Source organism: Synchiropus splendidus, chromosome 1 (genome assembly GCF_027744825.2).
Source record: "Synchiropus splendidus isolate RoL2022-P1 chromosome 1, RoL_Sspl_1.0, whole genome shotgun sequence".
NCBI classification, from domain to species: domain Eukaryota; kingdom Metazoa; phylum Chordata; class Actinopteri; order Syngnathiformes; family Callionymidae; genus Synchiropus; species Synchiropus splendidus.
The window spans coordinates 62,750,094-62,775,093 of record NC_071334.1 but is presented as its reverse complement, the minus strand read 5'-3'; the positions used below and the strand labels follow the sequence as shown (position 1 = coordinate 62,775,093).

The 25,000-nt window shown below is 44.3% G+C and overlaps 5 protein-coding genes across 13 annotated transcripts; 4 read left to right on the top strand and 1 right to left on the bottom strand.

The window, feature by feature from the left end:
• Positions 1 to 1,079: 1,079 nt before the first annotated feature.
• lipt1 (lipoyltransferase 1) lies at positions 1,080 to 3,205 on the top strand. The gene is made up of 4 exons (XM_053849804.1): positions 1,080 to 1,118; positions 1,356 to 1,924; positions 2,504 to 2,725; positions 2,808 to 3,205. The coding sequence occupies exons 2-4, from the start codon at positions 1,414 to 1,416 to the stop codon at positions 3,203 to 3,205; spliced, it is 1,131 nt and encodes a 376-aa protein (XP_053705779.1). The 5' UTR covers positions 1,080 to 1,118; positions 1,356 to 1,413.
• A 1,441-nt stretch (positions 3,206 to 4,646) lies between these two features.
• Positions 4,647 to 12,891, top strand: eif5b (eukaryotic translation initiation factor 5B). Its single transcript, XM_053854052.1, has 26 exons — positions 4,647 to 4,770; positions 5,656 to 5,763; positions 5,838 to 5,898; positions 6,307 to 6,429; positions 6,516 to 6,942; positions 7,011 to 7,144; positions 7,240 to 7,317; positions 7,386 to 7,536; positions 7,604 to 7,696; positions 7,778 to 7,858; positions 7,932 to 7,988; positions 8,062 to 8,333; positions 8,399 to 8,506; positions 8,584 to 8,694; positions 8,770 to 8,837; positions 9,036 to 9,177; positions 9,260 to 9,391; positions 9,531 to 9,713; positions 9,795 to 9,956; positions 10,032 to 10,163; positions 10,487 to 10,618; positions 10,686 to 10,762; positions 10,884 to 11,048; positions 11,121 to 11,259; positions 11,332 to 11,493; positions 11,736 to 12,891. The coding sequence occupies exons 1-26, from the start codon at positions 4,736 to 4,738 to the stop codon at positions 11,841 to 11,843; spliced, it is 3,441 nt and encodes a 1,146-aa protein (XP_053710027.1). The 5' UTR covers positions 4,647 to 4,735; the 3' UTR covers positions 11,844 to 12,891.
• On the bottom strand, positions 12,126 to 21,824 carry bco1l (beta-carotene oxygenase 1, like). Of its 9 annotated transcripts, none has more exons than XM_053854059.1 (15): positions 21,595 to 21,824; positions 19,393 to 19,473; positions 19,231 to 19,320; positions 17,068 to 17,107; positions 16,409 to 16,502; positions 15,769 to 15,897; positions 15,524 to 15,653; positions 14,676 to 14,823; positions 14,466 to 14,613; positions 14,154 to 14,368; positions 13,821 to 14,087; positions 13,648 to 13,753; positions 13,479 to 13,573; positions 13,140 to 13,251; positions 12,126 to 13,068 (listed from the first exon to the last, which is right to left on the bottom strand). In XM_053854059.1, the coding sequence occupies exons 2-15, from the start codon at positions 19,398 to 19,400 to the stop codon at positions 12,914 to 12,916; spliced, it is 1,737 nt and encodes a 578-aa protein (XP_053710034.1). In that variant the 5' UTR covers positions 19,401 to 19,473; positions 21,595 to 21,824; the 3' UTR covers positions 12,126 to 12,913. The 9 variants fall into 9 exon arrangements, with proteins under 9 accessions (XP_053710034.1, XP_053710035.1, XP_053710037.1 ...); XM_053854060.1 differs by having other exon boundaries at positions 12,128 to 13,068; positions 16,409 to 16,505; positions 17,073 to 17,107; positions 21,595 to 21,822; XM_053854062.1 differs by having other exon boundaries at positions 12,128 to 13,068; positions 17,073 to 17,107; positions 21,595 to 21,822.
• Positions 19,025 to 21,253, top strand: LOC128752646 (fibrinogen C domain-containing protein 1-like). Its single transcript, XM_053854072.1, has 5 exons — positions 19,025 to 19,381; positions 19,441 to 19,577; positions 19,640 to 19,736; positions 19,808 to 19,987; positions 20,857 to 21,253. The coding sequence occupies exons 1-5, from the start codon at positions 19,282 to 19,284 to the stop codon at positions 21,117 to 21,119; spliced, it is 777 nt and encodes a 258-aa protein (XP_053710047.1). The 5' UTR covers positions 19,025 to 19,281; the 3' UTR covers positions 21,120 to 21,253.
• On the top strand, positions 21,700 to 24,722 carry actr6 (actin related protein 6). The gene is made up of 11 exons (XM_053854069.1): positions 21,700 to 21,867; positions 22,480 to 22,597; positions 22,667 to 22,735; positions 22,819 to 22,942; positions 23,082 to 23,217; positions 23,286 to 23,342; positions 23,434 to 23,532; positions 23,609 to 23,687; positions 23,763 to 23,934; positions 24,009 to 24,147; positions 24,296 to 24,722. The coding sequence occupies exons 1-11, from the start codon at positions 21,797 to 21,799 to the stop codon at positions 24,423 to 24,425; spliced, it is 1,194 nt and encodes a 397-aa protein (XP_053710044.1). The 5' UTR covers positions 21,700 to 21,796; the 3' UTR covers positions 24,426 to 24,722.
• The last annotated feature ends 278 nt before the right edge of the window (positions 24,723 to 25,000 follow it).

Here is a 25,000-nt window from a genome sequence, read left to right as displayed (position 1 = left end):
CCTTAGTTTCACTTTGTTTATTTAAGCAGAAAACAAGAACAGCAAGTTTTTTCTCCTCATTTCAAATCAGGAAGTTAAACAGTGGTTCACCTTTGACCCACTTTGTTGGTTCTCTCCAGTAGATAAACAACTAGTTTAGATCAAAACTTCCTGACTCACAAGTTTCTCCACTTTATATTGACCTCCAAGTTAATGATTCTCAAATACTTATCATAACTGAATGGGATTATCTGAGTGACCAAGGTAGGCGTGTTGTTGAGCTGAACACCTACAACTTCTAAATGAAATCCCCTGTTAGATGAAGTGTCACTGCTTTAATAACCTGGGTGTTACAGCAGAGAATAATCTTGTTGACTCTTTCTTGTTAAACTGCTCTTTCGGAAAGGTTGCACTGCTCTTTGTTTTAGGGATATGAACAAAACAATCACAATGGAAGACAAAATAATGTGTTCTAAGTATGACTTGGAATTTCTGAGAAAGCTTGACTAATCTTATTTATTTATTTATTATTGTCATAGTCTGAACATGCCTCACATGAGGGTTTGTCTTCTTCAGCCTAATATTAATACAAATGATACAACTGCTTGCCAATTTTGGTAATCAGAGGTTTATACATTTGTGAATCAGCACTAGCCTATTATTATTATTATTATTATTATTATTATTATTATTATTATTGTTATTATTATTATTATTATTATTATTATTATTATTATTATTATTATTATTATTATTATTATTATTATTGTTGTTGTTGTTATTGTATTGGACTAATAGAGGACATCTAATCGAATTGTTGGCGGAACGTTTCCTCTTAAGCGCTTCGGAATCTTTTCGGTGTAGGACTGAGGTCACATTGAAGTACGTTGATGTAACTATTTTCAAAATAAAATTACATGCATTTTTATAAAGTGTGTATTTTAAAATAAAACTCTCTGGTTCACCTTAATTACCATCACATACTTCATCAATTGATTCACGGATTTTATTGTGAGAGAAAACGGCTATTTGATCATCTTTAGTAACACACGGTGTCAAATAAAATTTTATGGTGAAGGTTTATACCGGAAAGGGATTCAGTTGTCTTCTTTTCGCAGTTGCTTACTACTTGGATGCGGGTGAGCACATGACGCTTTTATCCGTTGAAAAAAAGTTTTACCGGCATTTTTTATAAATTGCCTTAACGTCTTCCGCATGTGTCGACTGACTAAACCTGATTTTAGTCAGCACCAGTTTTTAACATTGATTTAAATCAGACAGTTCCTTCCACCTTTTCTTCATTTAATTATTATAAATTGTTTTAAATGTGAAAATAATATTCTTCAATGCCTTTTTCGTTTTTTTTTTTTTTGTAGGTTCAGTGATTGAACGTTTGACGATGCGTCCAGTTGCTCGGTCCGGTAAAGCAAAGTTATGACCTTCCATTTAAAAGGAGCCTGTTCGCTCCTCCAAAGGTGCTCCGGTGTCACTGGTTTCCAGGTCAGGGCCCGCAGCAGAAGCTTTTTGACCGAGTTGCCTTGGACAGGGTTAGTGTTGGTCTCTCGATCAACTGATGTGTTCCACAATCTGGCTTTGGAAGACTGGATAGAGGCCAATGTTGACCTGGAGCGGCGTAGCATCCTCCTACTTTGGCGGAACAAGCCCTGTGTTGTTATTGGCCGCCATCAAAACCCCTGGGCAGAGTGTCATCTCAGCACTCTGAGAGAGTCTGACATCCCACTAGCTCGCAGACGCAGCGGAGGTGGCACCGTGTTCCATGACCTGGGCAACCTCAACATGACCTTCTTCGCCAGCAAGAGCTCGTACAACCGACAGCGAAACCTGAAAGTTGTGACTGATGCCCTCAAACGGTTGCGACCACAATTACTGGTTTCTGCCACTGACCGCTTTGACATTATAATGGATGGAAAGTACAAGATCTCAGGTAAGATTTACCCAACAACTTTTATGATGTTTACCAGCAGCACACTGTCTGGGTATAACGATTCAACCTATTTCCATACAGGATAGATTTTTTCCCCCTATAATTCCTGGAGTGTTTTCAAACACGTGGAAGACATTATCAACATCTTTAAGGGGTGTGTCTACCTGTTCATCTATACTGCCAAGTTACAATATACAAGAGCCCACCTCTATTGTCACGGTAGGAGTCTTATAGTGTGATCCACTGAATCTGTGTGCAGCGTAAGGAAACCCCAAATGTGCAAAGCAAAACAACTTTAGACTCTTAAAAATGTCTGAGATTCAGTTCTGTTAGTGCTGCACAAAACTAACTCTGTCAGTAAACCTTTAGACGGAGTTGCCATAAATAAACAGGATCAATGAATCCAGAATAGGGTGGATTTACTCAATGATTGTACTTTGTTCTCATGTAAAGTTGACACCGTGTCCCACATTTCTATAATTTGGGGTGTAGGTTCCCTCAAAATTGACAGATGCTTCAAAATTTAAGTATTAAATACCCAGATGTTTGTATGACCCACTTTTTTGACGTGGTTGACAGGAAGTGCATCACGGCTCAGCAGGAAGTCTTCATATCATCACTGCACCCTACTTCACTCAGCTGACCGCTCCACCCTCAAAGCGGCTTTACGACCATCCTGTGCTGGCATCCTCAGCAATGCTACTCCCAGCGTCCCCTCACCGGTTGCTAACTTAGTGGACATTGATCCTTCTCTCGGGTTGGAGGAGCTGCTAGATGCTGTGGCGCAGCAGTACAAGACAGGTATAAACCTTAATATTGAACATAAACATTTCTGTTTGATCTTTGTAATTTCGTCACTGCTGTTGTTGTCTGCTCCCATCAGAGTTTGGCTTTAGCTCTACACCGATCCAAGTGGATCCAAAGGATGTGACGTCGTTCCCGGGGATTTCTGATATGGAATCAGTGCTTCACCAGTGGGAGTGGACTTTTGGAAGGACACCCAAGTTTAGTGTACATACTTTTCTGCCGCTGCCACTTGCTAGCTTGCCTGCTGAACTGCACCTGGATGTGAAGAATGGAGTTATGGTGCACTGCAGGCTTGATGTCCCTCCAGATTGGCTGGCACCACAGCTAGTTGATGGCCTGGTTAACGTTTTAGAGGGACAACGCTTCTGTCCATATAGTTCTGCTGCCTCGGTCGCCGCTTTCTTGCGGTCTGAGAACTGTGAGGGGAAAAGTCGACTCAAACAACTGAGTGATTCTGTTTTAGCTATTATGTAGCCATGTTTGCACTGTACATTTTATATCTGAAAATAAACTATTCACTTGGAGTGACTTGGCATTTTAAATCACAATGTAGTCTAGATTGAGGTGCATGTCTAGTACTGTAGTGTGTGCGTGTGTGTACTTTTATCTTTGTGAGAACCTGTATGAGTTTTTAATCAACAGAGGGAGGATGTGTGTGTGTGTGCACGTGTGTTCACGCATATCTGTCCAGGTGAGGTCAATTTTGGGGTAAACACCTCCGTGTGGTGCCCTTGTGTCTTTGTGGGACCCATTTGCAAGACCCCACAAAGTTAACTCTGAAATTGAGGGTGAAGATTTCAAAATAACTATAACCATTATAACTGGGTTTCACTTTTGTTCAGGGTCCTGGTTAAGGTTAGGTTTAGGGTGAGGGGCTGGGGAAAGGGTTATGGCAATAAGCAGACCCCGCAACTATAGTGGGACAATTCTGAGTGTTTGTGTGTGACCTGCTAGCAACTATGGTGGGACCAATTCTTGGAAACACGTCCTTATGGGAAGCTGATGACTGGTCCTCACAAGGTTAAGCCTCAATTAAAACTTTAAAATAAGGCAATTATAATTTAATTTAAGACCATACACCATATTCTTGTTTAATCTGTATTGTGGATTTTTTTTCAGTCACGTCAACATATGCATTGCAGTGAATGCACCGTGTAAATTAAATAAAATAAGCAATTGATGGCCAATGAGAGAATGAATACCATGATTACTGGACAAGCTGGACAACACCAACCTCTTAGCTGATGCCCACGATGATGCTAGATGTAGTGTAGGAAGCGAGATCAACCAGAGACCAAAGATCTCACATTAAATGTTGGCCCAAAACAATGCTAAGGCCACGTTGAAGTTTTTGATTATTTTAATAATGTTAAAATGCATGGTGAAATTCACGCTCCCTCTACATGGGACACAGTGGCCATAGCATCAGGAAGATAGAAAATAAAATAAATAGACATTTAAAAGCGTGTCACATTTTGAAGCAGCTCGTACACATGAATGGTGCGCGTCGTCTGATTTACGCATGTGCGTTTTGTCTCACTACCACGTTGTAACTGCGATTGTGTTGTGTGGGAAGATGTATCTCTCTGTTTGTTTTGGAAGGGATAGCTCCCAACTCTAACATGGAGTTACAAATCGCCTCATAGATTTGTGACGCTATTGAATCGGCCACCTTCCACAGTTAAAATTCTAGTTGTCCATGCTATTTTGGGCTGCGTTTCCGCAAGTTTGGTTCGGCAACCTCCTCATTCCACTGAAACAAATTGCTGCTAGTATTGAGATTGTCCCAAATGAAATAATCTGAATGGTGAACTTTTGTTCTATTGAAAGTCCCATTGAGCATTGTAAAGGGGTCTTCCGGTTTTGACTATGTGATCAGAAGTCAATGTGATTGGGACTTACTCTGGAGTGGGACCTCCTGTCTTTGACCGGTACACAGACCATCTTTGTCATCCGTGAGCAGACTCGGCAGAGGTACAGCGAAGAAGCTCTAACAGTGGCACGATGGGAAAGAAACAGAAGAAAAGTGGGGATGACAGGTACCTAACCCTCGCTCAAATAGCATATAAGGCCCAGTCATTCACACGAACTGAATGCTGTTCAACCCTGTAATACTTTTAGTGGTTCTCCATTTAGCCGAGGGCACGTAGGAACCAACTGCTGTTGGTCACGCTATCTGATGCTAACCACGAGTCGGCCGGCTGCTGCAACCGTTCCCTTTTATTGTTATTTTCTGCGATGAATCTTTCAACCCATGTAACCGGGCAACTGTGGTGCCCTGTCGGACCATAGAGGTCCAGTTGGAGACATGCGTAAATGTGTGAGACCGAAAGCTTTTCCGCCTGGGAACAAGTTAGCATAGCAGGCGGCTACGTTGCTAGTTCAACTTATTGAAGAGTATTATCTTAATAGACAATCGACAAGCTTTGAATGGAAAAAATGTCACTCGCAGTGTTGATACTGGATTCAAAATATTTCAACCATCCACGAAATTTGTTGTATTTAATTGTAAATTATATGATTTCCCTTTTCATACCAGCATCCACCGTTTGTGCAACCATATGACTCAGAAAGTATCCAGTTGTTTTTGTCGTGGCACATCTTTAAACATTTAAAATGTATATTCATTCTATATTACTCATCTACTGAGTAATGTCGACAAGTCTGTAAGGACAGTATTATCTAATCTCATAACCTTGGCTTCTAACTGGCCCACTAGTTTTGTTACCATTAGCTCAAGTTTCTATACATTTTAAGCACGTGAAGTTGAAGCTAAATGTCCATCTGGCAACAGATTTATTGTTTACTATTACAAATTTCTTAGAGTTTAATCGCTGTGTAATGTTATTCAAGTACCATGCTTGATAAACATGAAGGGTTGATTGGTAACAAATTGCTGTTGTGGTTTTTCTTGACATGTATAGGGGTGATGTTGACATCGATGCACTGGCAGCTGAGATTGAAGGAGCTGGATCATCTAAAGAGACAAAAGGAAAGAAAAACAAGAAAGCAGCCAAGAAAGATGCTTATGAGTATGTTCAATGTTGATACCAACTTGCTAAGATTTTTATGCCTAATTTTGTTTGTATGTTTTGCTTTGTATCAGTGAGGATGACATCCTGAAGGAATTAGAGGAGTTAAGTTTGGAGACTCAAGGAGGAATAAAGGTAACTTCACTGTGATTGCTATTGTTCCGCAAACATTTAGTTACCAGTGAATGATCAGGTCACTAGCGTGAAATGTTTGTTACTTTTCACTGTTGCCATTTCAGCAATAAGTGACACTCGGGAATGCTCTTGACTCAGTTTAAGAATGTTAGACTCTGTTGCAGTCAAGACCAAGCCAGATTCACACATTTATTTTTTACCGCAAAAGAAGCTGTAGATTTTTATTAAAGATAATTCAAGAGCTGAAATGCTTTCTGTGGAACTAATAAGTAGTTTTGTTTTGGTCTGGGTCTCAGTGTGATCTGATCTTGACTGCTCAGCTCCTACCAACTACTTAGCTGTATTTGTTTTTGTTCGCTCCTCATGTTGTGTTGATGCTGTGGTATGATATAAAATGAATGTTTGCAGAAGGATGACATCACAGAGGTGGAAGTGAGTTCTGAGCCCACTCGAACAGAGAAGAAGAAGAAGAAGGGAGGCAAAAAGACTGCTGATGATGAGGAAGACAATAATGATGACCTTAAACAGAAGGTTTGAGTTCGTCCACTTTGTGCATGTTTCTATAGTTTGTGTTTCTTTGTGTTCACAATGACTTTTGTTAAACATGTTCAATCCAGGCTCCTCAATCTGTACCGAGGGAGTCGGACAGCGACCACAAAGATAAAACTGTGACCCTTCAGGATGCAGAGAATGCTCCAGTTTCAAAAAATGAGTTTGAATCAGATGATGAGGAATTCTCCTCTAAAAGGGACCGGAAAAAAAAGAAGGAAAAGCTAAAGGTGGCCAAAAGTGAGGATGAGGATGATGATGATGATGATGACGGCGGAGAGTTCAAGATCAAGACGGCTGCACAGAAGAAGGCGGAGAAGAAGGAGCGTGAGAAGAAGAAAAGAGAAGAGGAAAGACTGAAGCAGAAGAAAAAGGAGGAGTCCAAGAAAGCAGAGGCAAAGCCCAGCCAGCCTCCTTCAGAACCGGCCCCTGAACCGGCCCCAGAACCTGCTGCTGCGCCTGTAGAGCAAGAGGACATGGAATTAGCGGGAGATGGTGAGATCCTTTGGTTTTCATGTTCATATACCAGCGAATGTGAGTGTTGACATCTCATCTGTGTTCAGATGACAATGATGGAGACAAAAAGAAGAAAGATAAGAAAAAGAAGAAGAATGAGAAGGAAGAGAAGGAGAAGAAAAAGGGACCCAGCAAGGCCACGGTGAAGGCCATGCAGGAGGCGCTTGCACGCATGAAGGAGGTGAGCATGAAACAGAGCGTGTGTGACTGTGGGGATTTATCCTTATACTCAATATGTAGGCTTAGACTATAGTTTTATGCTTTTATTCCTGACAGGAAGAGGAGCGGGCCAGGAGGGAGGAGGAGGAGAGGCAGAAGAGGCTTGAGGAGCTGGAGCAGCAAAGGCTGGAGCAGGTACAACACAAGACCCCTGGTCACCACCATCCTTCATCTGTGAGCTGACGCATGTGCTTGTGGGCCAGGAGCGACTGGAGAAGGAGAGGAAGGAGAAGAGGAAGCAGAAGGAGAAGGAGCGAAAAGAGCGCCTGAAGAAGGAGGGCAAGCTGCTGACCAAGGCTCAGAGAGAGGCGCGTGCTCGAGCCGAAGCTACGCTGAAGGCGCTACAGGCCCAGGGTGAGAACAGATGCCCGGAGGAGCGTGGTGAAGTCAGATGGAGAAACTCAAGGTGCTTTGTTTTTAGGTGTGGAGGTGCCATCCAAAGACTCAATGCCAAAGAAAAAGCCTGTTTATGGAGACAAGAGGAAGAAGAAGCCCACAGTTCAAACCCCAGAAGGTGATTAATTCACGTTCTGTAATGAGACTCAGGCAGTTGTTGTGATGTTTTATTGAGATGTTTCCAACTTCATTTTGCCAGAAACGTCAGAGGTTGCCTCCCACGTTTCAGAGACTCCAGAGCCCATAGTAACAAGTGTAGAAGTGACACTGCCAGAGAAAGGTGAGTTAGGAGGTGAGAGGGGAGGTTCGATTTCATCAGGTATGACATGAATGGTTTGTTCACTGTGTTCTAGAGGTGAAGCAAGATGCTGTGGACGACTGGGAGGCCATCGCCAGTGACGAGGACCGAGGTAAGATAGTGTGGGAGGGGCCAACAGTAGTTGTTGTCACGGAGACGAAACAGCATGTGGACAACTTTTACAGAGGTGAAGAAAGTCCTCATCGAAGTCAAAGAGGAGGCTGCTGTGGCACCTCCGTCTGCTGCCAGTGAAGATGAGGAGGAAGATGAGGAGGAAGAGGAAGAAGATGATGAAGAAGAGGAAGATGAGGAGGAGGAAGAGGTGGAACAGAAGCCAGCTGTGCCGGTCCAGGTATCAAAGAAGAAGCCCGTGGAGAGTGACGACAGCAGCAGCGATAGTGACGATGGCAGGACGAAGGAGGAGAGGCTATATGACCGAGCCAAGCGGCGGATCGAGGTGAGCTGCCCCCACCCCCTCATGCTGTCCATATTTTCTACGTCACTGAGTGTGTGTTGTCACAGAAACGGAGGGCAGAAAACATAAAAAACATCAATTTGGACAAGTTGAGAGCTCCAGTGGTCTGTGTTCTCGGTCACGTCGACACTGGGAAGACGAAGATTCTGGACAAGGTGAGTTTGTTGCTTAAAGCTTAAATCGTTCTCCACTATCTAGCTGTCAATCATCTCTTAAAATATCTGCCAAACAGCTCAGACGCACCAACGTGCAGGATGGTGAGGCTGGAGGCATCACACAACAGATCGGGGCCACAAATGTCCCAAAGGAGACAATAGAGGAGCAGACGCGAATGGTGAAAAATGTATGTCCATCACACACACACACACAGTCAGCGTCTGTTTCTTGTCCCTCATGTAATATGTTGTTTCTTGTGCAGTTTGACAAAGATTCTCTGAAGATTCCTGGCATGTTGATCATTGACACTCCTGGTCACGAGTCCTTCAGGTAACACAAACAACCATTGCTGTGTGTCTTGGACATATTTCCCTTTGCCTTAACAGGCTTATACAATAAGACCTTTCTGAAATGTCTGAAATGTCAAAAAAAAACAAACAAACAAAATGAAAGCACACGTTCTCAGATCTCGAAACTCCACCTTGTCACTGTTGTCGAGTCTCACCTGACACTGACTGTCTTCTACAGTAACCTGAGGAACAGAGGCAGCTCTCTATGTGACATTGCAGTCCTGGTGGTGGACATCATGCACGGTCTGGAGCCGCAAACCATCGAATCCATCAACTTGCTGAAGGAGAAGAAGTGCCCTTTCGTGGTCGCCCTCAACAAGGTCGGACAGCATCTTCACTCCTGCTTGTCTGTCTGCCCATCTGTCTCACTCATTCGTGTCTCACCCCTTTTTTCCCATTCAGATTGACCGTCTGTACGACTGGAAGAAGAGCCCAGAGACAGATGTGGTGGCCACACTGAAGAAGCAGAAGAAAAATACCAAGGACGAGTTTGACGAGCGGACCAAGGCAGTCATTGTAGAATTCGCCCAGCAGGTGTTTCTTATTCTTATTTTCCCAAATATGAGAGGTTGACTCAGTTTTATTCCCACAAATTCTCTTTGTTGGAACCAAAACACTGAGGTCATTTGTCGCCTTCAAACAGTCACTGACTGACAAGTGTTTTGTCTCTCAGGGTCTTAATGCTGCCCTCTTCCATGAGAACAAAGACCCTCGCACGTTTTTGTCCTTAGTGCCTACCTCGGCCCACAGTGGGGACGGGATGGGAAACCTGATCGCCCTGCTGGTGGAGCTGACTCAGACGCTGCTGTCGAAGAGGCTGGCTCATTGTGATGAGCTCCGTGCACAAGTGATGGAGGTAATGTGTGTCCTGTTTCGTGGCGTGGAAAAACATTTTCTGGAGTCGGTGAAGTAGCTAACATGATCACATGACTCACAGGTGAAAGCTCTGCCAGGAATGGGCACCACCATCGACGTGATCCTCATCAATGGACGACTGCGGGAGGGAGAGACCATCATAGTCCCCGGAGTCGAGGGTCCCATCGTCACCCAGATTAGAGGGCTCCTGCTGCCACCGCCGCTGAAGGAGCTGCGTGTAAAGGTGCGTTTGGCCGAAGGGTGGAGATGTTACGCGTGCGACGAGATGACTTAAACATGTGCTGTACTTGTTTGACAGAACCAGTACGAAAAGCACAAGGAGGTGTCGACCTCCCAGGGAGTCAAGATCCTGGGTAAAGACCTGGAGAAGACACTAGCAGGACTCCCCCTGCTGGTGGCCCACCACGATGATGAGATCCCCGTGCTCAGGGTAACACACATGCACACGACATTGTGAGGTTTCTCATGTCCATAGCCCTTTACCCAGCCTCCCGCCCTAAACCTAACCCTCCATAACACATGGCTAACCTTAACCAAACTTAAACCCAAGTATAATGACCTAGTTATTTTGATGTTTTAATCCTCATATTTAGGCTTAACTCTCTTAGGGGCGGCCAAACTAAGCCAAATGTGTTATTCTCAGAACTGGTCGTCACAAGAATAGATAAACCAATTTATCTTTCACACGCACAGTCACGCACAATGTTGACCCGGTGGGTCCGGTTCCTTGACTGGGTCTGGTTGTTTCTCCAGGACGAGCTGATCAGGGAGCTCAAGCAGACCCTCAGTTCGATCAAGCTGGAGGAGAAAGGTGTTTATGTTCAAGCATCTACATTGGGATCCTTGGAAGCTCTGCTGGAGTTCCTCAGAACATCCAAAGTCCCCGTAAGTCTTTGTCCTCGTCAGCCGTCCTTCATTTGCTCTAGGTGCTAAGAGTGCGTGTTTGTTTCAGTACGCGGGTATCAACATTGGACCGGTTCACAAGAAGGATGTGATGAAGGCATCCACCATGTTAGAGCACGACCCACAGTATGTGAACTTCCACCTTTTTTCCCAAGACGCTGGTTCACTTTGCTTTTAAATCAAGTTCAGTTGAATAATAGCAGATGATGGCTGTTGTACTGACTGAGGCGGCAACTGTGACGTACAGGTTTGCTGTCATACTGGCGTTTGATGTGAAGGTGGAGCGGGACAGTCAGGAAATGGCAGATAGTTTGGGTGTCCGAATCTTCTCTGCGGAAATCATCTACCACTTGTTTGACGCTTTCACCAAATACAGAGAAGACTACAGGAAGGCCAAACAAGAAGAGTTCAAGTATGGCATGACCTCCTTGTGACTCTGGTCATGTGATCCTAAGCTCATGGTTTCAATCTTATTCCACCCTAGACATGTGGCTGTGTTTCCTGCCAAAATCAAAGTCCTTCCTCAGTTTATCTTCAACTCCAGAGATCCCATCGTCATGGGTGTTTCCGTGGAGGCCGGCATCCTTCGGCAAGGCACGCCACTCTGTGTGCCCAGCAAAGGAGTGAGTGTCGCCCCCCGTCTGCGTGTGTAACAGTGTGGCAGTCTGCTGACGTGTAACCATGTTTACCAACAGTTCGTGGACATCGGCGTAGTAACCAGCATCGAGATAAATCACAAGCCTGTGGACGTGGCTAAGAAAGGACAGGAAATCTGTGTGAAGATCGAGCCCATTCCCGGAGAGGCACCCAAGATGTACGGACGGCATTTTGAAGCCACTGACATTATTGTCAGCAAGGTAAAGAGGCACACACATAAACAGGGGTGGAATGTGGTTGGCTTTGGTGCGTGGAGATTAACCTTTGTTTGCTCGATCCTTTTGTTGATCTGCTGTGTGATCAGCAGTTCTGTTGTGCTGGTGCCCGTGCTGGCTCCGACGATGGACCTCTTATGAGCGAGAAGCTTTCGTTCAAATTCATTGATTGAGTTGATACGATCATGTGTGGAAGATGCTGACTTCCTCTTTGTGTTCTTGAACAGATCACACGGACGTCTATTGACGCGCTGAAGAACTGGTTCAGGGAAGAGATGACAAAGTCGGACTGGCAGCTCATTGTGGAGCTGAAGAGAACCTTTGAGATTATCTGAGAGCCTTACGGACGTTTGACATCTCCTGTGTGGCCGCTGCCTCAGACCGGGTCAAACCTGCCCCGCTTTCCACCGCACCATGTTTACGGTGGGGGACGTTTTTCTGCCATGGTGGACGATGGACGCAGAATCTGAACTCTTTTCCAAATGTTGTTTTTCTGCAGAAATTTCATGTCATATTTCATCAAGTACCCTGCAGATGAAAACAACATTAAACCATCAACAGTTCTAAAACAATTGGTTTGCTTTTAAGATTTTTTTGTGGATCAGGACTGTTTTAATCAACAAAGATAATTTCTGGGTTTGGTTTTAAATGAATACACCTCTATAAGCTGTGCATTTGCCTATGATATTGCAGTACACGTTACGTTAAGTAATTCCTGCTCACTCGGGCTTGAATGACTGGGCTTGTGATGCTCTGTTCTTCTGTAGCCCACACGCTTCACACGCTTGGCTGGTGGGGCTTGTCAGATGCAATCCTCAGCAGCGTAACTGAGAATGTAACTCAGAGGGTTGAGTGAGTGAATAGCTCTTGATACGACACAAGCAGCAGAATAACAGTGTTGTGCCAACACATCGTGACGGAAACTGTCAAAGGTAAAAGTGAAAATGGACTTTGAGGTTTGGAGCTGTGTGAAAGTCTCTAAAAATAGTTAAGAGCAATACATCATAAGACACTTCTGAAACGTGACATGAAAAACATCCGACCATCCGGATGAGTGGAGGAGGCACTCAGAGAGCACATGATGAAGTTGTGACCTGGACTTCACTAATCAATTAGACTGAAACCTGAAGAAGTCGACTTGAGTCAATCTGAGTTGAAAGCGACCGTTTTTAGCTCAATCAGTTGGTTTTGCTTCAAGCAACTGTAGCTGTATCCTGGATTTTATTTAATTGATTATGTCTAAATGATTTGTGTGAAATTTATCTCAAAGGTTGCAAATAAATATTGACATTTTTATTTTTCCACTTCATGTATTTACACAAAATAATTATAAATAATAATGTAATAAGTGCTCTTGGGCAGGATGAAATAAACCTAGTGCTTGGTGATATGTCCATCTGGTTGGTCAGTGGTCTGCAGGAATGAAAACTCCGTGAAGGTCAATATGAACCTGGGCTGGGATGGTGGCTCGGGCGATCTCTTTCATGTTTTTGGCGTCGAGCACCAGCATGAATGGAAGAATATTTGGGTCAGGAGAAACAATAGATGACAGGAGGACACCTGTGGATTTAAAGAAGTCAGAACACTGTGAGGTAGTCGTCTAATCTAATGGAGGTGCAGTCAGGACTCACCATCATCCTCCTCCTGTGCATCAGGTGATGCCACAAACACTGGCTCTGATGGGAAACAATTGTCCTGCTGCCACTGCTGACAGGTCTTTGTCACAATGTCAAACTTGGCGATCTGTGTTTAAAAAAGAAACGTTTTTTTCATGGTGCTGGGCTCCCCTCAAATTAAATCGAGAAAGTCTGGATTAGTCTGGTCATGAGTTGTGAAGCAAGTGTCTGGCTGTAAAAGCAATACTTCCAATGGCCAGTAGAGGGACAGTTGCATGCCTTTTTAGAAGACTTGATTCTTCAACTGACTGATCATGATCAAAGAAATCACCATCATCATTTTGTCCACACTACCTTGTTTGGATGTGGTGACCATTCCATACGGGAGCCGTAGAAGTAGCGGTACTTCTTACCACTGTATTTGTAGTTAATGTTGGGCAGCTCCAGACCTGTGGAGACACGTGGCCGTCATGCTGGTGACACCGAAGGTTTGAATAGCGCAGCGGTGTCTCTAGAGTCAAACCTGAGAACAGCGTTTCGGGGCGGCAATGAATGGTTCCATCCTCTCTCATTACAGCCTCTGCAGTCGTGTCTGTCAAGGTCACCAAATTGACTCCCCGAGGAGATTCCTGCGGTGCGTGATTGAGATTCTCATGACGCCTGAGGAAACACCATGCAGTGCAGTGCTGGGGTTACCTGGTGTGACTGCAGCGGCAGAACAAATCGCTGGCAGGTCGGGGGAGAAAACTGTGAGGCGTCTTCTATGAAGTCTTTTGTTTCTTGTCTGAGGTTGTGTAAGTAGAACATGTCGTACAAGTTGCTGTCCTTGTAGCTGATGAGATCCACCACCACATGGCCCGCTTCCTCATAGGCGTTGATGTGGTGGAAGACCACCAGGGCGTCGCCGCAGAAGGTAGTCGCGCTCCGTTTCCCTGACTTCTTGTCGATGATGTTAAAGACGGTCTGAGTGGAGACCACAGTGGGTGACTGTTAGCTGGCTGCAGTGTGACTCGACCCACTGTCACTTACAATGTCACCCTTGTCAAACTTCAGACACGCCCCCCAGTGGGTATCCCTGAAGTAGGCGGTGGCTAACTTGAGCACATCCAGCTTGAACGGCTGCTCCACAAACACAATGTAGTTTTCGGTCATTCCAAAGCTGTGGAAGTAGCTTGGGAAACGGCGGGAACGAAAGGGGAATGAAGAGACATGCTGCACATCTTTGAGGGCCGACTTGTTTGCATCTGCAGAGAGTCATACCAGGGGTTACCGCTGACACTCTAAACTGTTGACCTGGTTACAGTGGTCACTCTTAGATCGCCCGGGTAAGACGGTTTGTACCAGATGGGTCGGCCGGGATCTTGAAGATGAGGTACTTGGGGGGTCCCAGTCCAATGACTGCGGTGCCCATGTTGTACGTGTTTCCCTCCTGGTCGTAGTGTGGATGAGCCGTTGCCAGGTTCAAGGCAATGTGATTCCGGTAGTTGACCTGCAAAACCGTTTTTTGTTTTCTAAAAAAGCTCCACAACTTTCTCGGGCGGATGAGTTTACCCTGCCGACTGTGTCCAAGGTAGCCGGGTCAATCTGGTTCATGTAGTTCACCTCAGAGGACGCGTAGTAGTCGCGGCCATAACGAATGACGTTGATCAAGTTGTTGTCGGTGAAGTCGGGGATCACGTTGCTCAGGTGAGTGAAGAACCTGGAGCAAGCACATGAAAATGTCCGAAACACATTCCTCTCGGCTGCAGTGTCCCAGGCGAGGCACAAGCTAACAACATTCTAACCAACATTTTTTTTATGGTCGACAATTGTGTCCATGGATTCATGGATTCTTGGATCTTTCCCGCATCCTTGTTTATCACATCCCAAAACAGCACTGGTTATCTTCTTCTTCTCTTTTGACCTCATACCTCCATCTCCACATCCAACATATCCGAACCATCTGGTCTCCAAAACTTTGTCTGCTAAGGTCTCCATGCCACACTGAATCCAATTCACTCAACTGTCTGCACATTTGTCCACATCACTGAGGGAAGCGCTTCAGTCACACTCCTGTCAGCCAAAGATGATGTGGTTTTGTTCAAATCTGTTCCTAAATCATGTGGTGAAACTGTTGGAGCGAAGTGGAGGGACCTCTTTGAGTAGGAACAGGGACAAAAGTCATCTCTGAGTCCCAGTCTTGTTCTTCTCACAGAGGTATCTCTTGTGGCAACGGCTGGCACCGACGTGATGCCTCTCTTATCAGATGTTCCAGGTTATGTTGACCATGGTTTATTGAAGGTTTGGAAATAGTTGGCAGCAACATTTATGATAACCAGTTGACTTAAGAGGACGGGGTGATAGCAGAGCTCTACGACTGACACACAATATGTGGACCATAAAGTCTGACGCAGACACACCTGGAGAAGATGTTCTTGCATGGGTCAGGGTAGATCATAGTTCCGAATTCCGACACCACGATGCGGTTGGCTTTCATGTTCCTCTGGTACGTTTTGCTCTTCAAAAACTGGCTCCTGTAGATGACTTCGCCTGGAGCAGGGAGCCAGAGTCAGAGGGATCATTTGACCATCCACAGACGGAGAATGAATTGATGAAAGGGATCAAAGGAGTCAGGAGATGGTGATGTCACGGCAGGTCGACTCACCGTGCGTGAAGGTGAAGCTGTGCAGCAGCGACATCCCGTCAAACCAGTGGTTGTACTTGGAGTCGCCCACAGAGAACTTACCCGGACCATTCCGGATCAGAACCCCCTGCAGCCATGACGGCAGCGAGCCTGACAGACAGGAAGAAGGGTTGAGTCAACTTTGCTCTCTAACAATCAATTAGTTCTAGGAAGAAGAATTGATCAGGTAATTGATTCACCTATTTCCGTGTGTTCTGAAACCTTCACTCCAGTAATTTCACTTTTTTTCATTTCATAACATTAAACGTTTTATCTGATTCCTATTTGTCTCTGTTTGTGATCACCCCTCAGTCAGGCGACGACATGCCACCACAGTAACATGGAAACACGATTAATAATTTTAAAGATGTTCATAGCAGCCAGCAATAATTCAAATTAAATCTGAATAAACTGAGCTTTCATTTGAAGACGGCGATCATAAAACACAAATCAGTGGTCGCACTGTAGACTAGTTAGGATCCTAGCCAGGCTGAAACAAGTAACTACTCTGACCAACCATCACGATCGCCCACGCCGCCTGGCGACAAATGGGTTTTTGAAACAATTCATCTTGACATTACATCACAGATAAGTAATAGAAGTGGTTGACATAGAATCTGACCGGTGACGGTGGCCTTCAGCGGCTCCGGCGTTTCCACCCCGTTCCTTGTAATGATCGCCTGCATTTCCAGTCTCCAGCCCGCGGACTGCTGCTCCTGCTGTCACACAGGTTTTTGTCACCGCTCAGGTCTGGACTTTGCACCTCCTTTGTGTAACAGCTTATCTGGAGACCTTCATCTGCCTGAACTTGAATGATTCTCTTCAGATTATTTTATCATGTCACAAACAAATTCATTTATAGTTGTGTAAGAATGCATTGTGCGACTGTCGCCAAGGCAACATAGATTCAAATGAATTCAAATGCACAACAAACAAACTAAAATCGACACTGCATTTGTTTTTGCTGTAGTCCAGTGAGTCAGCTATAAAACTGAAGTGGAGTTATTCTGCTCAGTGACATTCCTGCTTCTCTGTGACCTCTGACTCAATTTGTTTTATCTATAATTGGTCAAATGGATTTACAGCTTTACAGTTGGCTTATCATTATTATGTCGACCTGTTATCAACGAACACGACAGCCAGTACCTCTGATCATGCTGGCTCATGCTCCATCTTACCACAGATGAAGTGAATCCCAAACACATTGCATCAGCTTTAATTCTGCTCTCCAATGTTCGTCTCCGAATAGAAATTTCAGTCACGCTTCAGAAAAAGGTGCACCTCACATGTGTCTGTGTCCAGTTCAGACTTGTCATCCATGCTGCACAGAGTTGCAGGTAAAACATCAGTGATTCAATCATTATGTCTGAGCATTTTTTTATTTCAATAAAGCACTTCCTGAAAATGTTTCCCCCCAAAAAAGCACAACACAAATGAAAATCAATTGCTGGAATTCAGTACAAACGTGGTCACTCTAATTTGGAGATTGATCTATCGAAGGAGGGGTTAGGAGTCATTGGGCGCAGAGAGCAGTATGCGTGTCGCTAATCTGGAGTTTTCAGACGGATTATCTCAGGTTCATCTGTCATTCCGTCTGCCTCCATGACAATCTCCTCACAACAACACAGGAGCACTCTCTCATCAGTGCCGCGCTCCACCAAAACGGCAGGTAGGAGTGAATATTTCATTGACATTTTGCAATGTTGTGGTTCTAAAGCTTCCTCACAGTTACTATCATCATGGGTAGAGAGAAAGTAGCTGAACTTTGTTTGGCTTGTTTGTTCACTTCACAATGTCATACTCGGTCAGCATGAGTTTCAATAAACCCAAAATTTATTTGGAACCAAAGTGAGCAGCTCCAGCTTTCCGGACAGTGAGAGAGGACATTGTTGAAAAGTATTTCACTGGAGTGAAAACTTACGGGTGTTGGGAGCTTCTGGTTGTGAGGATTAAAGAAGTCTAAAGACTCATCAGCTGGAGTTAGTGCAATCGCGACTGACTGATGCTGTTAGAGGGTGTCGTGGTTGGACAGTTTCTTAGGTGTTAACGTGCGTGTTGCAGGATGCTGAGTGACAGGTGGACCATCATGAACAACAGCAGTTCAGAGCTGGACTGTAAACAACCAAGGAAACACAAGGTAACCATGCATACTTGTACACATGCTTGTGGTCCAACTGAAAACCACATCCAGGTTGTTTTTTCCCCCGGAAAAATTGTGGCTACTGACTAGTTTCAAAAAGAATTTAGGTGTGCAACATAGGGTAATTAAATCTGCTGCTAAAAAATCTGCTTATAAAACCGTGCACATTTGGTGATGTTTCGTAAATTGAAATGCAAAGTACAGTATTAAGGGAAAATAAATAAATAAATGTACAAGAATTAAATGTATATTTATGACCATTATGTTCAAATGAATTGGAATTGAGATTTAAACAAATGTATGTAAAAAAAATGCGTGTACATAATACCATGACAGACTGCTGGTGTCACAGATTAAATTGCATTGACTGGACAAAAGAAGGAATTCTTGTCTCAACAACCGGATCAGTCGGACCTCAGGCTGCAGATTTGGGATTAATTCACACCTAATCACTGAAACCACTAATCTTCTAATTGTGTCCATGTGTTGTTCAGAAGTGCTGCCACTACCTATTATGGTCTGTCATCACGCTTCTGGCCGTCGTAGCTGTCGTCACGGTGACAGGCCTGATTCTGTACCTGAATGAGTTCCAACTTCCCTTCATCAACAGGTGACTCCACCTGTGTGTGTGTCCCATCTCAATGTGTCTCCATGAGTAGCATCTCATGTGGTTTTACTTCAGTGTCGCATGTGGGTGCTTTCGTCCATCTGAAGTTGTCACCGTTACAGGGCGGGAGCCTCCTCCTCCTCCGACTATCCAGTCATCTCCACTAATCCCACCAACACTGGTGCCCTGGTGACTGTGTCGCGTTTTGGAGGTGGAGAACCAATCAGTATCTTTTTGGACCCAAACTGCCCGGACCACAGCCAGAACTTTCTGCGCTGGGAGGAGCTGCACACCTTGCTGCTGCGGGCACTGACCAATCACAACAAAGACGACTGGCGTGAGAAAGACCTGGTGAAGAGGATGGCTGAACAAATGAACACCGTGTCCAGCAACTCCCACAGTCTGAGGCTTGAGGCCGATTCACTGAAGAGAGGTCAAACTTACTTACAACAACAAGTGGACGGGATAAAGAGTGACAGCCAGGTGTCAGATTCAGTTCTATTTGAGTTGTTGTTGGGATGCTTTTGTGATGCTAGTCTGATGTAGTCTGAGACATGTATTCACCGAGATTCATATTTGTAACAATCTTTTCGCTCATGACTTCTTCCATGTTTTCTCGATGAATGATCTTGATTTCTAAGTGGTTGTTCTATTGCTGTTGTTTGTGTGATGGACTGAGCTCCTGCCACACACTTACAATCGTGTCCGTGCACCCGCCCAGGTGTGGTCAGATACACACGCGGCTGTTATGAAGTTGGCCGCAGACTTCAGCGACTCGCTCATCCACCTGCAGACGGAGACAGACAGTCTTAGGCGGCTGAAGAGCGACCTGCAACGGGACAACAGAGGTGAGACTAACCTCCACATTGACAGTCGCCCGGACAGGTAACAGCGGGTGTGTCCTCAGGTGTGCGGCCGACCAACTGCAGGGACATCATCGCTGCAGGGGGGACAAAGAATGGGGTTTATTCTATTTTCCCACCACATGACGAGGAAGGATTCAGGGTTTATTGTGACATGAAGACAGATGGAGGCGGATGGACGGTAAACACAGGAGAATACACTGTGGCAGGGAAAATATTCTCGCAGGGTGTGTTTGTTTTCAGGTCATCCAGAGAAGGGAAGACGGGTCAGTAAATTTTTTCCGAGGCTGGGAGGCGTATAGAGACGGATTTGGGAAAACAACAGGAGAGCATTGGCTAGGTGACACCTGTTCCTCCAGATGTGTCCACACACATGCACTGTCCTAATGCCTCCATGTCTCACTGTGGTAGGTCTCCAGAGGATCTACTCCTTGACCCGATCAGGAGGGTTTGAGTTGAGGATTGACTTGGCTGACTTTGATAACGCCACTGCCTTTGCTCACTACGCCGACTTTTCTGTCGGTCAGGACTCAGTCAACCCCGAGGAAGATGGCTACCCACTGATTGTGGATCAGTATTCTGGAACTGCAGGTATAACAACTAGTACTCCAGAAAACTGAATGTAAAGTAAACAAAGGAAACTTAAAAACGGTCCTGTCAAAATGCACTGTACCCGAAGAGTATCTAGTACAAGAACACACACCTTCTTTCTAATAAAATCAAAGCAGTGGAGTTGAACAACAAACCCTAGAGACTAAAATCAGACAGAAGGAATATAAATCAAGGAACAGTTATGTTGCAGCAGAACATCCAAGCTTCCTGTGACTTGAAAAAAAAAAAAGATTATTATGGATGAATAAATGACATTCATTTATGGCACTGATCCCACTGTTTACAATAATTATGGTGTAACGACAAAAACAAAATTATGTGTAGCACATAGAAATATATTTTTCAAACAGGTCCAAGAGCTAGTCTGCTGGTGCCTACAACATCAGTGACCCCTGACCTTGAGCCTATGTTCATATAGACTAATACTGATGTGAGATATCTGGGACCAAGAACAAAAATGTGCGTCTAGAAATAGCAGAAATAATAAACCTTAGTTTTGAAGATGAATACTTGTCGGAAATTAGGACCCACAAGTACTCTGGATGTGTCCAGAGTAGATCCCGTACTAAACAGGTGCTAAGAAAGAAAATACTTGATGGGGATTGGAGGTGAAGTGAAGCTAATTGAAGCAACCAAGTAAAGGAACTGCAGCCATTACTCTGATGTTTTAAGAATCACCAGTACTTAGCTCATGCAGAAAATGCAGTATGCTTTCTAATATATAGAATCAGACAACAAAGTGCATGCTGGCACAGCTGTTGAAACTACAACGTGTCATTTAGTCATGGAGAGGTACCATGTACTGGTACTAGTAGTCTCAAGCGTACGATCATGTGTTCCCCCTGCAGGTGACTCCCTTCTGAAGCATTCTGGGATGCGATTCACCACCAAGGACCGCGACCATGACCAGTCAGAGAATAACTGTGCCTCATATTACCAGGGCGCATGGTGGTACCGGAACTGCCATACATCCAACCTGAATGGGCAGTACTTGGCTGGAGGCCATGCCTCTTATGCTGACGGTGTGGAGTGGTCCAGTTGGACGGGTTGGCAATACTCACTGAAATTTACAGAAATGAAGATTCGGCCCAGACGAAACCCTGATCCTTAACTCAGAACATCCCTCATCCAACATCTCGTGTTGTGTGTCTTGTGTAAAACGCCAAAGTTTGACATCACTAGTGAATTTCTTGATTCTGATACAAACTGTTTATACGGTTAGCTTGATAAATTTTCTCAGTGAAACTCTGTCTTGTCTTTATTAACAAACACTTCATCATAATCCTGATATAACTAAAATGAGTACTAAGCATGCAAGCATTTATGCTTCAGGGACATAGAACCTAGTTAAAACACACCAAATAAAGCAGTCAATGATTTCACATTTCAACACTTATATCCATAAACACATAAACAGAAAAGCAAAACACGTGGTTCTTGACAGGCTCAGGAAATGTGTCAAAGGGTCAGTCTTACGTCACACACGGTTTTCAGCTAAGTAAATGTATCTGTATCGTCGTGAAACTTTATTTAAGGCTTAGTGGGTTTACGGGTATCTAGAATAAACAGTCGACGAAGTGATATACCTTCATAGTTTTGGAGTTATTACTCAGAACGCTCCCAACCACTCGAAGGCGGCTATCAGTCTCACAAATTAAATAGACGAAGAAGAAAGCACGTCACGTGTCATAACAAGCATGCGCGGATTGGTTTGAATCAAACCGTGATGGCGGCTCTCGCGACTCGATAGTACGTTATCTTCCTCAGTAGTCCTGGTAAAAACGATCGATGATGGCGACATTAGTCTTGGACAACGGAGCAGCGACTGCGAAGATCGGATATAGTCAAGACCCAGTCACGTAAGTACACGGGGTCACGTGGGGTTTGACGCTTGAGTTGCGGCCCATTCAACACAAACAAGTACCAGCTCAGCGTTATTATACTTCAATTACCCAACAACTGTACACAACAAATAAGTCAGCGCAATATGTGTGACTAAAATTCTGTAGTACGTGTACTTTGTATAGCATGAATAAACCGTAATGTTGCTTTATAGCGACGGTATAATGTTGAGTCACTACATCGGTGTCACGCTTAAAACATTCGGCGTAACAAAATGCGCCACTGTTCTTTACATGTCACGAGAATCAAATAATGTGTCTTATTCGTCTCGGGTTGGATTGTTCTATAAACGATTGCAATTAAACTAGTGAAGCAAATGTTCTTTTGAATTCAGTGCAATGGCGTTGAATATACTGTAGTCTACCCCCAAAACACCGCTAGAAGCTGGGATTCATGTGGCAGACAAAGCCATTAACTACTCTCTGCCCTTCCTTCACTGTGGTTCGGATCTATTTTCAAATGTACCTGGTGTGTTTTTTGTATTATAAGATCCACAAAGTAGGATGACTGGCAATAGTGATCAGAGCTTTCTCTTTTGTGTGTCATCACGTGTTGCTTGTGTTTGGCAGAATCATCCCAAACTGTCAGTTCCGCTCCAAGACTTCCCGGCTAAAAACTTTCACTGCTGACCAGCTCGATGAGATCAAAGATCCATCTGGACTCTTCTATATCTTGCCCTTTCAGAAGGTGTGACTATGACTCCTACCCCATACTTGGGCCTTTTGTTGGAATATTAAAACCTTTGGGTCTCTGCAGGGTTACCTTGTCAACTGGGATGTCCAGCGAAAGGTGTGGGACCACTTGTTTGGGAAGGACATGTTCAAGGTTCACCTTCCTCTTCCTCCTGTTGCACGATCATCTACCAAGTTGTTTCCTCCACTGACTGACTGACTGACTCCTGAGTGCAGGTGGAGTTTGCGGACACGAGCGTCATCATCACTGAGCCTTACTTCAACTTTTCGTCAATTCAAGAGTCCATGAATGAGATTCTCTTTGAAGAGTACCAGTTCCAGTCAGTACTCAGAATCAATGGCGAGTCCAAGGCGCCCTCAAGTGGCCGAGTCTATACAGCACCACACTCATCCTGATTGTCTTTGACCACCCAACACTTATTTTAATGGATAGCCTCATCCACGGATTCATCTAATAACTGTTATTGTTGCTGTTTCAGCTGGTTCACTTAGTGCCCATCACTACTTCCACACGCACCTGTCGGAGCTCTGCTGTTTGGTGGTAGACAGTGGCTTTTCTTTCACACATGTTGCTCCCTACTGCAGAAGCAAAAAGATGAAGGAAGGCATCCTCAGGTGAGCTCACTGAAGTCTCATATCTCAAGCCTCAATTTTAAAATAACTTCTTCTTCTCTTATCCTCAGGATCAATGTTGGAGGCAAACTACTGACCAATCACCTAAAGGAGATCATATCTTATCGGTAAACTCCCTATCAACTAGAGAGTACAGCTAGCCTGCCAGCTACTTCAGTAAAAGTTACTGTTAAGTGTGAACAATTGGTGTTTTTTCAGACAGTTACACGTGATGGATGAGACTCATGTTATCAACCAGGTTAAAGAGGACGTCTGCTATGTCTCTCAAGACTTTTATAGGGACATGGAGGTTGCGCAGTAAGTACTGATGACATCATCAGTGCTGCTATCACCAATCCCCATGGTGGGAATGAAGATATGACTCTGTGTTCAGATTAAAGGGAGAAGAGAACACTGTGATGAAAGACTACGTTCTTCCAGATTTCAGCTCCATTAAGAAAGGGTTCTGTAAGGTGTGTGATTCGTTTTAAAGTTTTCATGTCTCAGTGTTGACTTGAATCTTGAATATTTTACGTGTCTCTGTGCAGGCTCGAGAGGACATGGTGTACAACGGGAAGTACAAGACTGGGGAGCAGATCCTTAGATTAACAAATGAGCGCTTCTCTGTCCCAGAAACTCTGTTCCACCCCTCAGACATTGGGATCCAGGAGATGGGAATCCCAGAGGCTATTGTGGCTTCTGTCCAGTCTCTGCCAGAGGGTGAGGGTCACAGTCGACACATCTTTTACATGAATTTCTGTTGTGTTCCTTAACGTGTCTTTGTGTCTGTGTAGAAATGCAGCCTCACTTCTATAGTAATATTGTTCTTACCGGGGGAAACACTTTGTTTCCCGGCTTCAGAGAGAGAATGGAGGCAGAGCTACGCTCTCTTGTTCCTGCCCACCTGCCTGTTTCTGTCACTCTTCCTGAAAAGTGAGTACATCTCTCAATCACCCATGGGGAATTAAGTCATCACTGGAACAATTTTGTCTATGTCAAATTGAGTGAGACAATTGTGAATTAGTGTCGTCTATCCTATAACTTCAGACCAAGACTAATATGGTTCTTTCCTGACCCACAGTCCTATCAGCTACTCCTGGGAAGGCGGGAAGCTTCTCGCGCACAGTCCAGACTATGATGAAATGGTGGTGACCCGGGAAGAGTATGAGGAAAATGGACATTGTATCTGTGAAGAAAAGTTTGATATATGATCAGAGCAAATTCTGGTCCGTTTGCCTATGCCTTTGTCTGTTTATCATGTTCAATGCCTAAGTCATGTGCATGGACATGCTCTTGTGGATTGTTGCTGCCATTGATACATGTTTTTTTTTTTTTTTTTTTAAACAAGAACAAGATTGTTGGTGTTGTTTTTCTGTCTCAGAAAGTGGATTGGCCAATTGTTTTTTGATATTAGGATTACAAATTTTATTTTTCTACAAAAAGGCAAATGGTAACTTTTTGGTGGTTATCTCAATAAATATGGGCATAAAAACTCTTCATAACAGTTATACTGAATCATGTGTTAATGTTTATTGTTGCAACAGTTTAATAGTTTTTCACCGGGTCTGCTACAGACCTGAAATCCCTAGTTGATCATTCCTTGGCTTTTATTATAATCCAAAACGTCTAAAAGGGATACTAGTAGTGTGAGTTCTATCAGTTACCAGATTAAATAATCTCTATCGTGATGCATTTACGGCAGATTAGAGATTACAAGTGTCATTTATACCCAGGCGGCGGTGCCTCTGTGTGAGAGGTCAATGACATGACTTCCTGAGTAGAAGTG

Excerpts from the sequence above, each read along its gene's own strand:
- lipt1 (XM_053849804.1), top strand. The coding sequence starts at position 1,414 with ATGACCTTCCATTTAAAAGGAGCCTGTTCGCTCCTCCAAAGGTGCTCC. Across the intron at positions 1,925-2,503 it reads TGGAAAGTACAAGATCTCAG|GAAGTGCATCACGGCTCAGC; the intron begins GTAAGATTTACC and ends CGTGGTTGACAG. Across the intron at positions 2,726-2,807 it reads GGCGCAGCAGTACAAGACAG|AGTTTGGCTTTAGCTCTACA; the intron begins GTATAAACCTTA and ends TGCTCCCATCAG.
- eif5b (XM_053854052.1), top strand. The coding sequence starts at position 4,736 with ATGGGAAAGAAACAGAAGAAAAGTGGGGATGACAG. Across the intron at positions 8,507-8,583 it reads AGACGAAGATTCTGGACAAG|CTCAGACGCACCAACGTGCA; the intron begins GTGAGTTTGTTG and ends TCTGCCAAACAG. Across the intron at positions 11,260-11,331 it reads TCTGTGTGCCCAGCAAAGGA|TTCGTGGACATCGGCGTAGT; the intron begins GTGAGTGTCGCC and ends GTTTACCAACAG.
- LOC128752646 (XM_053854072.1), top strand. The coding sequence starts at position 19,282 with ATGAAGTTGGCCGCAGACTTCAGCGACTCGCTCATCCACCTGCAGACG. Across the intron at positions 19,578-19,639 it reads CAGATGGAGGCGGATGGACG|GTCATCCAGAGAAGGGAAGA; the intron begins GTAAACACAGGA and ends GTTTGTTTTCAG. Across the intron at positions 19,988-20,856 it reads TCAGTATTCTGGAACTGCAG|GTGACTCCCTTCTGAAGCAT; the intron begins GTATAACAACTA and ends TTCCCCCTGCAG.
- bco1l (XM_053854059.1), bottom strand. Across the intron at positions 14,614-14,675 it reads CCTTGGACACAGTCGGCAGG|GTCAACTACCGGAATCACAT; the intron begins GTAAACTCATCC and ends ACGGTTTTGCAG. Across the intron at positions 13,574-13,647 it reads CCCCGAAACGCTGTTCTCAG|GTCTGGAGCTGCCCAACATT; the intron begins GTTTGACTCTAG and ends GTGTCTCCACAG.
- actr6 (XM_053854069.1), top strand. The coding sequence starts at position 21,797 with ATGATGGCGACATTAGTCTTGGACAACGGAGCAGCGACTGCGAAGATC. Across the intron at positions 22,943-23,081 it reads GTCAGTACTCAGAATCAATG|CTGGTTCACTTAGTGCCCAT; the intron begins GCGAGTCCAAGG and ends TTGCTGTTTCAG. Across the intron at positions 23,533-23,608 it reads AGGGACATGGAGGTTGCGCA|ATTAAAGGGAGAAGAGAACA; the intron begins GTAAGTACTGAT and ends CTCTGTGTTCAG.